This window comes from Dermacentor andersoni, chromosome 4 (assembly GCF_023375885.2).
Source record: "Dermacentor andersoni chromosome 4, qqDerAnde1_hic_scaffold, whole genome shotgun sequence".
In the NCBI taxonomy this organism is placed as follows: domain Eukaryota; kingdom Metazoa; phylum Arthropoda; class Arachnida; order Ixodida; family Ixodidae; genus Dermacentor; species Dermacentor andersoni.
The window spans coordinates 127,253,676-127,266,146 of record NC_092817.1 but is presented as its reverse complement, the minus strand read 5'-3'; the positions used below and the strand labels follow the sequence as shown (position 1 = coordinate 127,266,146).

The window sequence follows — 12,471 nt, the reverse complement described above, 5'->3', positions numbered from 1 at the left end:
CTCCAACTCCCAGCGCCTAACGCAAAGAACACCGCGCAGAACGCTTTAAGGTGTTCGTTGGTTCGTGGTAGTCTTTAGTCTCGCCCTCGACACGATCGTCACCCGCCCTACTCTCCATTATGGTGAACTAGTTCACTATATTGCCATCATACATCTGCGTTTATCGTCATGATACGTTTACCTAGGTCAATTACTCACAGGGGACCCTGATCACGAGGAGGAAATTTACGGAAGAATAAAAATGGGTTGGAGTGCATACGGCAGACATTGCCAGATCATGACTAGGAGCTTACCACAATCATTTAAAAGAAAGGTGAACAATCACTGCATTCTACCGGTGCTAACATATGGGGCAGAAACTTGAAGGTTGACAAAGAAGCTCGAGTACAAGTGAAGGACCGCGCAAAGAGCGATGGAACGAAAAATGTTAGGCGTAACGTTAAGTGACGGGAAGAGAGCGGTGTGAATCAGAGAGCAAACGGGGATAGCCGATATTCCAATTGACATTAAGATAAAAAAAAAAATGGGCCTGGGCAGGCCATGCAATGCGTAGGATGGATAGTCGGTACACCATTATAACTAAAGAATGGGTGCCAAGAGAAGGCAAGCGCAGTCGATGACGGCAAAAGATTAGGTGGGGTGATGAAATTAAGAACATTTGCAGGCGCAAGTTGGAATCGGTTGGCGCAGGACAGGGGTAACTGAAGATCGCAGGGAGCGTCCTGCAGCGGACATCAAATAGGATGATGACGATGATGATGACGACGACGACACTTCGCGCTCTCGGCGGCTAGAAATTACCGCTCGCCTACACGTGGCGAGGGACTATTTCCCATGAGCCTTAATTTCCTTTATGATATTTATGACTACAGTTTGGCACAACTTTAGAAGGCAGCGGCATCTGCCGCTCGAAGGATGAGCCTCCACCAATGGGCGCGCGCTCTAGGCTGACGTCATGAGCCGGACGGCCGGTGACCCCGCCGACAGATAACATGGCAGCCCGCGCTTCGAACTTGGCCGAGTCGCGTTAGCGAGATCATTTATTTAGTCGCGGAGGCAATCGACTGCCGCGGTTCGTTCATCGGGCAGGCCCTCTCCTGCCTCCTTAAGTTGTACCCGACTTTTTTTTTATTTATTTATAGACTTCAAGATCCCCACGTGACGCTCCCTCCCATAGCCTATTTTTTTCCTCACCACATGGCGGGAAATAATATCAAACACTTTCTTTCGTGCTGTGTTGCGCATCTGCGAGAAGTGCACCCTTTTCTTGCAGTAGGCGGACCAGACCGAACCTCCCGATAATCGAGGCTGCACGCGCGCTTGCACTGCACCGAATTATCGAACCCTACGCGCAGCGCTACAATGACAATGACGCAGGTAACTAGGTCACGCAGATACTAGGTCAGGATAACGTCGAGACCCGTTATCGAGGGAGACAAAAATAGTCAAAAGAGATGGTCGCCGCGCTTCGCCGCCGACATTAATTTGGCGCGGAGGCTGTGCTCGATTAATATATATATATTTTTTTTTCCTTGGGTGAGGGGGCACTTCCAGTTCGTTAGGATGTGCGAAATCTTGATTTTCGTTCCAGGAGCCAGTCGGCCAAACCTTTGAGAGGAAGTCGTTGAGAGGCCTAACCGCTACGGAGCTTCCGCGTTAAGAGCAACGCCGAGCACGACACCGGAAATATACGAGGAAAAAAAAGAGACAAATTAAAGCGAGCAGTACAGTCGGCGTGAGGTGAAAGTAGGGTACGAGAAGGAAAAGAAAAGCGCGCGAAGCACGTTTTATATCATAATTCCGGTTAGGCTTATGCGCGGTGACAGTGCAAGTGGGTGTTGCGCGTTACAGGCTACGCGAGAAACTACCGCAATGGCTGCGGGCCCTCCGCATCGAATGTGACCGCCTGGAGTTCTCCATATACGCAGTCGCGCGCTCGCATGAATGCGACATCAGCACATCGCATCAATCGGTTCGGAGCCTAGCATTCGCGCAAACGGGGACGACGCGATAAAGATAGGAGCGTCGATTTAATGGGTAAGTTTGCAATAAGTAATGCATACCGCTGAAGCGAGCTTGGCAAATTTGCAGGGCTGGTATATAAAACTCCCATTTAAGCAACTAATTGCAAGGTATTCCCATTTCGGCCATTGTGGTTCAATGAATGTTATTTGGATAAGTCTTTGCCTTTTCAGTCTACCTTGAGGGAAAACGAGTTCACTGTAGGCTCGAGCAGAGGACCTCAAAATCTGTGACGTCACGGCGAGATGGTACGGACAGTAAAAGGGGGCGTCGCCACCTGACTGCCCATGTTGCGGGTTATTATATATTTTTTTTTGCTTACCAATTCTCTTGTTTCGGTAAGGTCGATATTTTTTTATATATTGTAGAAGCGTAACTTAGTAACACAACTCGAGTATTTTATTATCTTTGGTGTCCCCAATCGTTTCTCTCTCTCTCTCTCTATGTAAACAATCAGTTTCTTCGTGTTCGTATGGTAACGCGTTGCTCGCGATTGATCCATACCTTATACTTCGGCGTTAATTCCAGTACTCTATCATAAAGTCACTGTGAAAGCAAGCTGCGAGGATCGACAAAAATCGACGCTCGCGACCGCGTTGCAGCAAACAATGTCGCCAACGGGATTATATCTCCTTTAGGGTGGAACAACACACTCACATGCGAGGGCGCGTCCGACAGGCCAGTCTCTCTTTGAATTACTGTTTCTTTTTTTGTTTCTTTTATTGTTTTTAGCAGAGGCAATGTGGAAAGTGACGAGTCGGCAGTCATCGAAGCAGTGGCCGGAAGGGGAGGCCGAGAAAACGAAGGGCCACGAGAGGAGTCGAGACGGGCGAGCGAAAACGAAAAAGCAGAAGAAAAGCGAAAGAAAAGCTCGCCTGAACTGCACCCCGCTTGGCTACGCACAACGAGGCAAGCCATGTAGCGACGGGCGATTGTTAACAACAGCAAGCAGGAAGGGAGCGCAGAGACTCGGCTCCGAAACCGAAATCCGGAACGCGAGAGGGGGCAAGGCCATCCAATCTCGCTGAACACGGCAGCATATGACACCGCGTCGTGGCGAAACTATGGTTGTTACGCGACAGCGAGAGAGGGAATTCGGTAGCTGCCTGTCCGACGGCTGACGCCCGAAACATCGGCACGCAGGGAACAGGGGAGGGCGCGCATCCAGAGGTCAATGAGGACGTATTAACCACGGTCCGAGGCGCTGTGATTCGGGGATAGAAAAAAAAAAAGAAAAAGAAAATCTTGATGAATTTGCTGTGGAGAATAGTAAAAAAAGGCGACTGTATAGTATCGATGGCTCGACAACAGGAAACCGTAAACAATATATTGTTAGGGATTTGATTTCACGTTCGACGATTTGTTAACACGAGCCGTGGGTTCCAAAGGTCGATTATATAATAGGCGCGGAAGAAAGTTAATTTAAATTTAATTATGGGGTTTTACGTGCCAAAACCACTTTCTGATTATGAGGCACGCCGTAGTGGAGGACTCCGGAAATTTCGACCACCTGGGGTTCTTTAACGTGCACCTAAATCTAAGTACACGGGTGTTTTCGCATTTCGCCCCCATCGAAATGCGGCCGCCGTGGCCGGGATTCGATCCCGCAACCTCGTGCTCAGCAGCCCAACACCATAGCCACTGAGCAACCACGGCGGGTCGGAAGAAAGTTAAGCGCGTAGAGATAGGTGGCATCCGCCACTATCCAGTTCCAAAGGGGCAGCTCGTGCTATCCGGGCATCCATCAATATAAGAGAGAGAGAGAGATGAGTGAGTGAGTGAGACTACAAAGAGAGAGAACGGCGGGGAAAAGAGAGGCAATTTGCGATACACTTGAAAACGCTGAAGGTAGAGTGTCTTGCCGCTTCCTATTGTACAGTGAATTTCGTAAATCATAAGAATATCACACACACACACACACACACACACACACACACACACACACACACACACACACACACACACACCGCCGAACGCGGAAACGACAAGGTCATGCATACTAAGTCGCCCGTGTTTCGGTAGTAGAATGCCTTCAAATAGCGCAGTCGTAAAACAAAGATACGAGACGGGGGTTGTCTCAACCTAGGACTCCTCCTGTGCACGAGGCTACGTCTCTCCCTCTCTGTCTAGAAGGAGCAGCGCGAACTAAGTTTTCTCTGTGACCTTTGTAAAACATTTAATATCATCACTGCATGTTCTGGCCAGCCGGAGAAAAAAAGAAGTATGCTGTTCCCGTTCAATGGCCTCGTCTTTACCGCCGTAGGTTTAAGGAAGATTAGCTTTTTGTGCTACATGGAATTAAAACGGTGTGCACGGCTCCACAATAAACATGACTTGTTGGTGTCGCACAACCTACACGCGATGTCTTTAGGAGTTTCATAACATTGTCAAGTCGCGTCACGTCGCGAAAAAAAGAAAGCTCTATTTCATTATAGTGATTATTTGCTGGCAATTTTCCCCATATGTTTTAGGTTTTAACTCTTAGTAACTGTTAGTAGAGGTTATCATTTTTTTAATCACTGATATCTTGCAGTGGGCAGTCAGCGGTCGGAATGTGGAAAGGGTAAACACCACCGAGACGGCACGCTAATGAGCTCTTCGCTACGTCTTTAGAAGTAGCGACAAAATGGAGGAGGGTATATCCTAAAAGTACGTCAGGGGTGAAACGGAATAATAACTTTTGGAAAAAAAATAAAAAGGAAACATTGCAAAGCTTTCGCGGTGCATTTCATGCAGAGGACATGATATTAAACAGTGAATAACATTAAAAACTATGTCACACACCTCGAGCACGTAAAAACGTGGATTAAGCATGCGCGGAAGATTCGCGGGCGACGCAACGAGACTTGATCAAATATTTTTCATCTGCGTCGGCCATTCCGCCATTACCTTGCTTGAAGTTTCACTATAGATGCAATTCGTTCTCCTTTTTGCTTATGCCAATGTGCAGGGCAGTCGACTTGGAGAGTTTAGCAGTTCGTCCATCAATGAAGTCGAATCCACTCTGCGGATAGCATCATTTTCGAAAAGTCGCCCTCAAATTATGTGGCGAAATACACCGCTATGCTTCAGTGAACGCTTACCAGCATGCGGGAAAAAAAATGAAGCACTAGCAAGTGCTATATATATATGTATATATATTAGTAATCATTAGAGGGGAAGGGGGTGAAGGAGTCATCGAGGAAAGTGCCAACTAGAACAGCGATGCGTTCTGCCGTTGATTTTGAGAACACATATAGATACTTCCGGCAGAAGGCGCTAAGCACAGTATATCTTCTAAACTAGATGGAGCGGCTTCGAATCCATAATTGGGGCATGTGAATAATCATAGCTTGCACAAAAAAAATCTGCTTCCACAAAAAAAAAAAAATTACGTGGTATATACAGTATAATATAAAAATATATTATCATATTATTGGCATGCAATATATCGACATGGGAACTAGTCGCAAATCAAGGACCGAGGTCCGTCCCGACGCCCACAACAGTTGTTTCTAAGAACGACCAAGGGCAAAGATCATAATATATATATATAAAAAGAAGAAGAAACACCGCGCTTTATAAAGCATTATGCAAAGCTCGTTTATTTGTTTAAAAGTAATATTCACGTCCCGGAAAGGGGATTTCAATAACATTTTCTCGAAGTCCGAAAACATTAAAAAATACAGAAATGCCGTAGTTGACGGCTCACACTTCCGAAGTGCGGCACGGACGGAGTGCGACTTCAAACAAAAATTTTGTCGCATCGACTCGTTCGAATGCACAAGTACGTGGCCGTGATCCGACACCTCAAAAGTAATAACAAAATTTAAACACATATATAAGGAAGCCGGGCCAACAATCTAACAGCAGCTCACGCCTTTCTCGAAAGAAAGCATACGCGCTTCTTTAATAAAGAACACAAAATGGAGTGACTGACATCAACACGCTCTCTCGGGCGATCTGGAAATGAGGAAGTAATATTTGTGGTGGAAAAACGTTTCTAACCCTTTCGTAATGAGGGCGAAGAGGTCCGAGAGTGCTCAAAATACGAGAAAGCTCCAATCAAGTTCAAGCCGAGTCACTTGCGATATATGTATTTTTCCCCCCGGGTGCTAACGGTACGCTACTAAGGCAGATACTTAAAACGCTAGTTATCAGAAAAGTGACACGCATACACACAGAACGACCGACAAAGTTATGCTTCATCAACCGTTTCACCACATAGCTGTGTTCCGTCAACTAGCCCAACAAGAAACACCCCTGCGTTAGTTATCCGTTATCACGCGCGCGATTGCAAAATTAACGCTTAAAAAGAAAATCAATCATCTGTAAGGAAGTGCAATCGGGTACGTCGAAACGACACAAACCTGTACTAACTGATGGCAGTAACGCGCGAGTGATAAACGTATTACAAGTCGGAACAGCAACGCATCATTCGCCTCACAGAACGTCGGGAAGAAAGAAAAAGAAACGCGCAGAACAGCGGAGCAACAAGTTACACGCGGGTTTCCAAGAGATGGCTCGTTTCGACAGCACTTTTTTTTTTTTTCTTTTCACGGACCCGAGAGCGCAGGAGGCACAGCCAAAGGCTCAACGTGCTCCGTACGCACCCCTGCATTCCATTCCAAACCTCGTTTTCTACAGATAAAAAAAAAATTAAATAAGAAAAGAGACGGGAACAAAGGAAAGAACTGAAATCCTTTCGTCACCTCTACGACGAAAAGCAGCAAAATCTCCGGCACTCATGAGCCCAGACGAGCGGTTCGTTGTTAACTTTCGAAACGCCTCGAAACTGTGTCACACGGCACCAAACTCGGACCATCATCGCAGGCACCCACTCACAGACAGACGCTAAAACGCGCGCGTGTTACTTTCGAAAGCCCAGAGCAACAGGCCTGGGGCTGACCCTAAGCGTCCAGCAACCGTTGCTATCCGGGCAACTTGTCAGATCGAAAGACGTGCGTTGCCCCTATAATAGTATGTGCCGTACGTTGCACAATGGGTCCGATTAATCACACCGCGACAAAGCAGACGGGTCTCCTTTTTTTTTCTCGGAGATCCCCAAACCTTCTCAGTAAACGAAAAAAAACGGAAAGGCGCTTAGAAGGGGAAAAAAATGAAATCGCGATTAAAGTAAAGTAAAGGAAACAGCCCACGAGAACCCCTCATTGTGGGCAACGGCGCGGAGGAAAAAGGAGACGGGCTTTGCGTCTCGTAAATCTGTCACGAGTACGCCGCGCGCACCATGAGGCGAAGAGGCCAACGCACGAGCAGGTCGGACCAGCGAGGTACGCACAAAAAAAAATGGCCGTTTCTTGGATTCTTTTTCTTCAAGGCGAAGCTCCAAATCCTGACGTGAGGAACGGCACGCGTCAAGAGAGGTCTTCCAGAGATTAAAGATGAACCGTAGGGATGTTCACAAAGCACACACAGGGAGTCGCCCACTCGACGTGCGCGTTTCAATGCCCGCATGCACGAGACAATGCACTACCCTAATCGTGCATTCACCACGCTTTCTTTTTTTCTTTTCCTCGCCACGGCGTTGCTTCTTTTCCCCTCTAATCAGTCCAAACTATCGGGCGCCACATACTACGCAAAGTCTTTTGTCCCGAAGAGCACGTACGGGAGAGGTGGGCGATATGATCAACAGTTCACTCGGTCGATGATGTTTCGAACGAGCCGTCAACGAACGCTTTGTGGAGACCGGCATAGGTCGGCGTTCCATTTTGGAACGTGTGGACCCCCTCGCGACGCGCCAACGTCCAAAATAAATCAATTTTTCAAGCGGCGATCGCTCGAAAACGAGAGATCGCCAACAGGCGCCGGACAAATGATTCATACACTCATGCGACGTCACCGAAGTACACAGGCGCTCGGACTCGAGGACCCAACGGCGGCTGCTTTCGAAACGAGCCGACGCGGATACCGTACACTTTTGCATTTAGCATAATCGCCTCGACAAAACGGACGTTTCGAATGCTCGTTAATCGCACTTGTTCGACAGGATCGCACGGCTTTCAGAGAACCGCACGACCGAAACGACGCGCGGCGCATTTTGAACCGCGTCTCACTGGAACGAAAGGGAGAGCAAACAAGCGAGAGAGACGCTTCCACTTACGAAACCATAGCCGCGGCTCTTGCCCGTCTGTCGATCGGTGATGACCACAGCCTCCTCGATTTCGCCGAAGGTTTCGAAGAACTGCCGTAACGACTTGTCAGTGGTGTGGTACGGCAGTCCGCCCACGAATATTTTTGTGAACGTCGTGTCCTTTTGCTGCACGCCACACTCCGACATGCCGCTAACCACAGCTTTGCATGCTCGTCTGACGCCGGACCAGCTGCTCATCACGTGACAACGTTCCGGGCGCCCTCTGGCTGGTCGCCGGCGCCGGCGTCGTCTACTGAGTGCGAGGGTGTTCGCTCTCCGGCGTCCCCAGAGTTCGGTTTCGGATTCGACGGCGGAAAGTTCGAATGTCCATTCGATACGAATCTCTCTTTCCCGTGCCATTTAACGCGCGTTTTCTAGCCGAATATTGTGAGTGACCGAGAACTCGTACCAAGGAGACGTCAGAAAGTCGTCTAACAAACAACTCGAGGAAGCAGATGCGTGATGCATCTTCCTTCGCGAGCGTTTTTGTGCGGCCGACGATTCTGGAAACGGATATATCGAATTATGCTTTGCAAGAAAAATAGTCGAGTTTCGAATACATGGATATAAAAAAAAAAGAAACTTGGTTGAAGAATGCGAAAACAGCCGCCAGTGAACCTGCAGACCAAGAGATGTCCTACAAGTATTTTCACAAACAAAAACTTTCTTTCAGGCTCAGTTCGTGGAGAGGCCTGTCAAAAAATGTCTCCCTGAATCTTCGTCTCGTAGCACTCTCGTCGTGCAGCAATACAATTAAATCCGAACATAACGAGCCCAAATAAAGCGAATCATTCATGCCCAGTTCGTTATGAGGGGAATGATTTCGCGTTAGTAACGGTCAGTACGCGTCGTCGATATATCGAACACGCAAAACGTGCTGACCAATACTAAGGGGAAGTAACTCCCTCATAATTAAAGAGCTGGGCATATAAAACACGGGGCTTCCTATATACCACCGCCATAAGGCCGCTTGTATGTCGGCATGCATCTTTCATTGCTATTCGATCAGGGGAGTTATTAAACAGCATCCAGAACGCCATTCTTATAGAGAACCTTTAAAAATACGTTAAGGCAAATTTTCCACGTAGTACACGTAGTTCTGTTTTCACTAAATGGTTTCCTAGCTTCCACGATATATATATATATATATATATATATATATATATATATATATATATATATATATATAATGAAATTTTGTTCAAGCTTTTTATGGGCGAGTTTGGTTATATCGAATAGTCTGATATATATTTAGCGCATAAGTTTGTTCGTTATAATCGAGTTCGAATGAGCTTTGAACAGGACGCAGCAATCAGCTCAATCCGGTGATCAAACAATATACATACACAGCCATCGTTACTATGACTGTGCACTTAGTGTAAAAATAAGGCTCGCTCCTGAACAAAGAACGCCTGGGCTCACTGCTCTAGTGTGTCTTTCAACACGTGCGTATGCTAATTAATGACGTTCGGCGTTACGGTTGGCTTTTCAACAGGCGCTAAAGAATACTGAGTTGTAAGTTGCGCTTCTGCAATGCTTGAACGGTCATTTTTACCGTGAGCGCTAGGGGCCTTGGGAAGTCGGTAAAAACGAAAGTCAGTGGGCGACGCCGCCCTGTTTACCGTATACCCCTTCATCGTGTTGTCACAAATTTTCAAAGCATCTGCGTAGTTATTTGCGTAGTTAAGACTGGGTTACAATAATTGTTAAGGAAACAAAGAATCAACCTAATAAGTTTTGGGAACGTTTTCTGGCCTAATGGGACGGAAAGATTAGGGCCGGGAAAAAAAGAAAAACTAAAATTCGTTATGTTACGTTGACGCGCCTGTCTGCTGCAAAGTTTCATAAGCGTTCCGGACTGTAAAAGTAAATGAATCTGTCTTACATATTTATAAGTTACTTACGTATAATACTACCGTGTCATTAATCCACCATATTCTAAGCTGCAGATGAATTAGACCTAATACTTCCGCTAGAAGCACACCACACACACTTTAACAATTAACCTATTTAATTACCTTTCCTATAAAATTAAACAATAGTGCAACAAAACATTCGAGACGACAGTTGCAACAATTAATCAGGATCGCTGTCTCGCATTACGCCACATCTAACGCCACATTACGAGCCGCTAGCCTATTACAGTTGTAAATTACTGCAAATACAAATGAAACGTTATACCTTGTCCAACTTAATCCTGACGCTTAATACTTAACTATATAGTGTTACTATATAAAATAGAAAGTTAGCAGACCGCAACGTGGCTTAGTATAGTTAAACCACAATGTACCTTGTAATTAGAGCTAAAGCCAAAGGCCTCGATTAAGTGAATCGCCAGTCACATGTACACAGTGGGGAGAAACGCAATGAAGTAATTAAGAATTGCAAACCAATGACAAGAAGGTACCTCGTAGGGATCCAGTCTCAATATTGCTCAGCAAACTGTTCATTGATTGCTGCCTGCAGTGCAACTCTGCTCTTGAATTTAGGCACTACGAATTTAACTACGAAACAAAGTCAGCATCGCTATTTTGAGCACATTTAAAAGAGTACCGACACTTACTTTTCAAAGTTTCGAAACTCTATGACACGCTTCTCACACGTAAAACGGTGACCCTTAGCAAGTGCAGTCGAACCTTGTTAATTATAATTAAACCACATACGACACAAAAGTACTGTTATATCCGATATTCGTTGTAAGCATATATTTCTTGCATGCTGATATGAGCAACACTCCGACTTTGTTATAGCTAATAATTCGTTATATTATGTTCGTTACATCGACGTTCGGCTGTTTGTCATAGTTGAGAAACACTTACAAGGCATTAAAAATTGATACTAACGCCGTACCCTGGACCTGCAGTCAACATTATCGTGACATCATACCACAAAGCAAAAATTTGCTGGCGTCGTATCGCTAACAGGCTAGGTATATGATGATGTTCATAAAAAACAAAACATTAATGAGAATGCTGCACATATTTCTTTAGACTGTGCTTTTGCAGCTGCAGCAATCACAAAAATGGGGCAAGCCAATTGATTTTGACATCATGATGCATTTGCCTTTGCGTACCTCTACCAAAAGTGGTTTGTAGAAACAAGTGGAATATTAAATTATTCAGGGGATTCCGACGCTTGCCAATACATACTCCTAGGTTTCAACCTTCATCCAATGCTGAAAAAAAAGGCAAGTTAAAAAAAAATTTAAGCGATTACGATACCCCCTAAAATGTGAAATTTGAGCGCAGCTCAATACGCAATAGGGGGTATCTCTCTCGACAGACAATCTCTCTCGTGCGGCACGTTGCAAAGTGAGCGAAGTGTGGCGCCACTGCCTCGCTAATCGGTAGACCGCGAGAAGCGCGTGGTCGCAAATCGCAGCAGCAGCCGCAGGCAGGCCTCCCAGACGCACGTCCTCCGTGCTCAGACGACGCGCGCTACTTTGGCGCCACCTCGTAGCCATCGTCGCCGCAGAGCCAGTCTTGCGCGGCACTACGCTTTTCTCACGCTTTCGCCGCACCCTCCTCCTCCGCTTTCCGCCTCATGGTCCCGCTGCACTCTCCTCCTATTTCCTGCTCGCACTCTTCGCTATCGCCATTGTGCATCCGCCGCTGCACTCAGCGTTCGCTCTTTCTTCCTTCGCTGTGCTCGTTCGCTCGGTTACGAGGTAGGACGCCGACGCTCGCCGCAGGAACGGGTGCCTGGGAGCTGCGCCCTAAGATGCCACGTCAGTACTTGTAGTTCACTGCCGCACAAAAGCATCTCCCAGAAATCCCGCTATCCCCGTCATGCATCAACCATTATCATCATTGCCTGAAAAGTTCATCTCATTGCACCATTGAATCATCCGTTGTCCTTAAGCAAATTTCCCCTTCCATTGACCCCCATTTTGTTTCAAAGGAAAAGAACAGTGTAAACATACTTGAAATGCAATTTTCTTGTGTATTAAGACATTCACTGCGATGTATGTCACAGGTGTGTCACGAGTTATTCTTTGTGTGGCTGGGCTTTTCTACAGCGCACAAGCAAAATATTTACCAGACATCAATGGAGAAGAAAAATTCTCATTGCTACTTATCTGATGTGTTGCGACGCCATTCCTCTGTACCTCGTGTTGTAAGTTTCCAAGGAGCACTTGCCTATCAATATATCATCACGCACAAGGATGGGGACTTCAAAACATGCTGTATAGTGAATGCGTTAAGTGCACAAAGGCTCCATTGAGGGATCTACACAAAACATTATTCCCAACAGCGTAGAATGAAAAACGCAATACGCACATTTTCCTTGCACTGTGCTAAGAGATAATGTCATACAGC

At 46.4% G+C, this 12,471-nt stretch overlaps 1 protein-coding gene across 1 annotated transcript in view; it reads right to left on the bottom strand.

Annotated features, from left to right (window-relative positions):
- Positions 1–8,359, bottom strand: part of LOC126537623 (RNA-binding protein 38-like) — a 124,040-nt gene extending 115,681 nt beyond the window's left edge. Inside the window, exon 1 of the mRNA XM_050184780.2 lies at positions 8,123–8,359. Within this exon, the coding sequence (XP_050040737.1) occupies positions 8,123–8,350 (228 nt within the window). The 5' untranslated portion in view covers positions 8,351–8,359. The remainder of the gene's footprint in view (positions 1–8,122) is intronic.
- Positions 8,360–12,471: the final 4,112 nt, after the last annotated feature.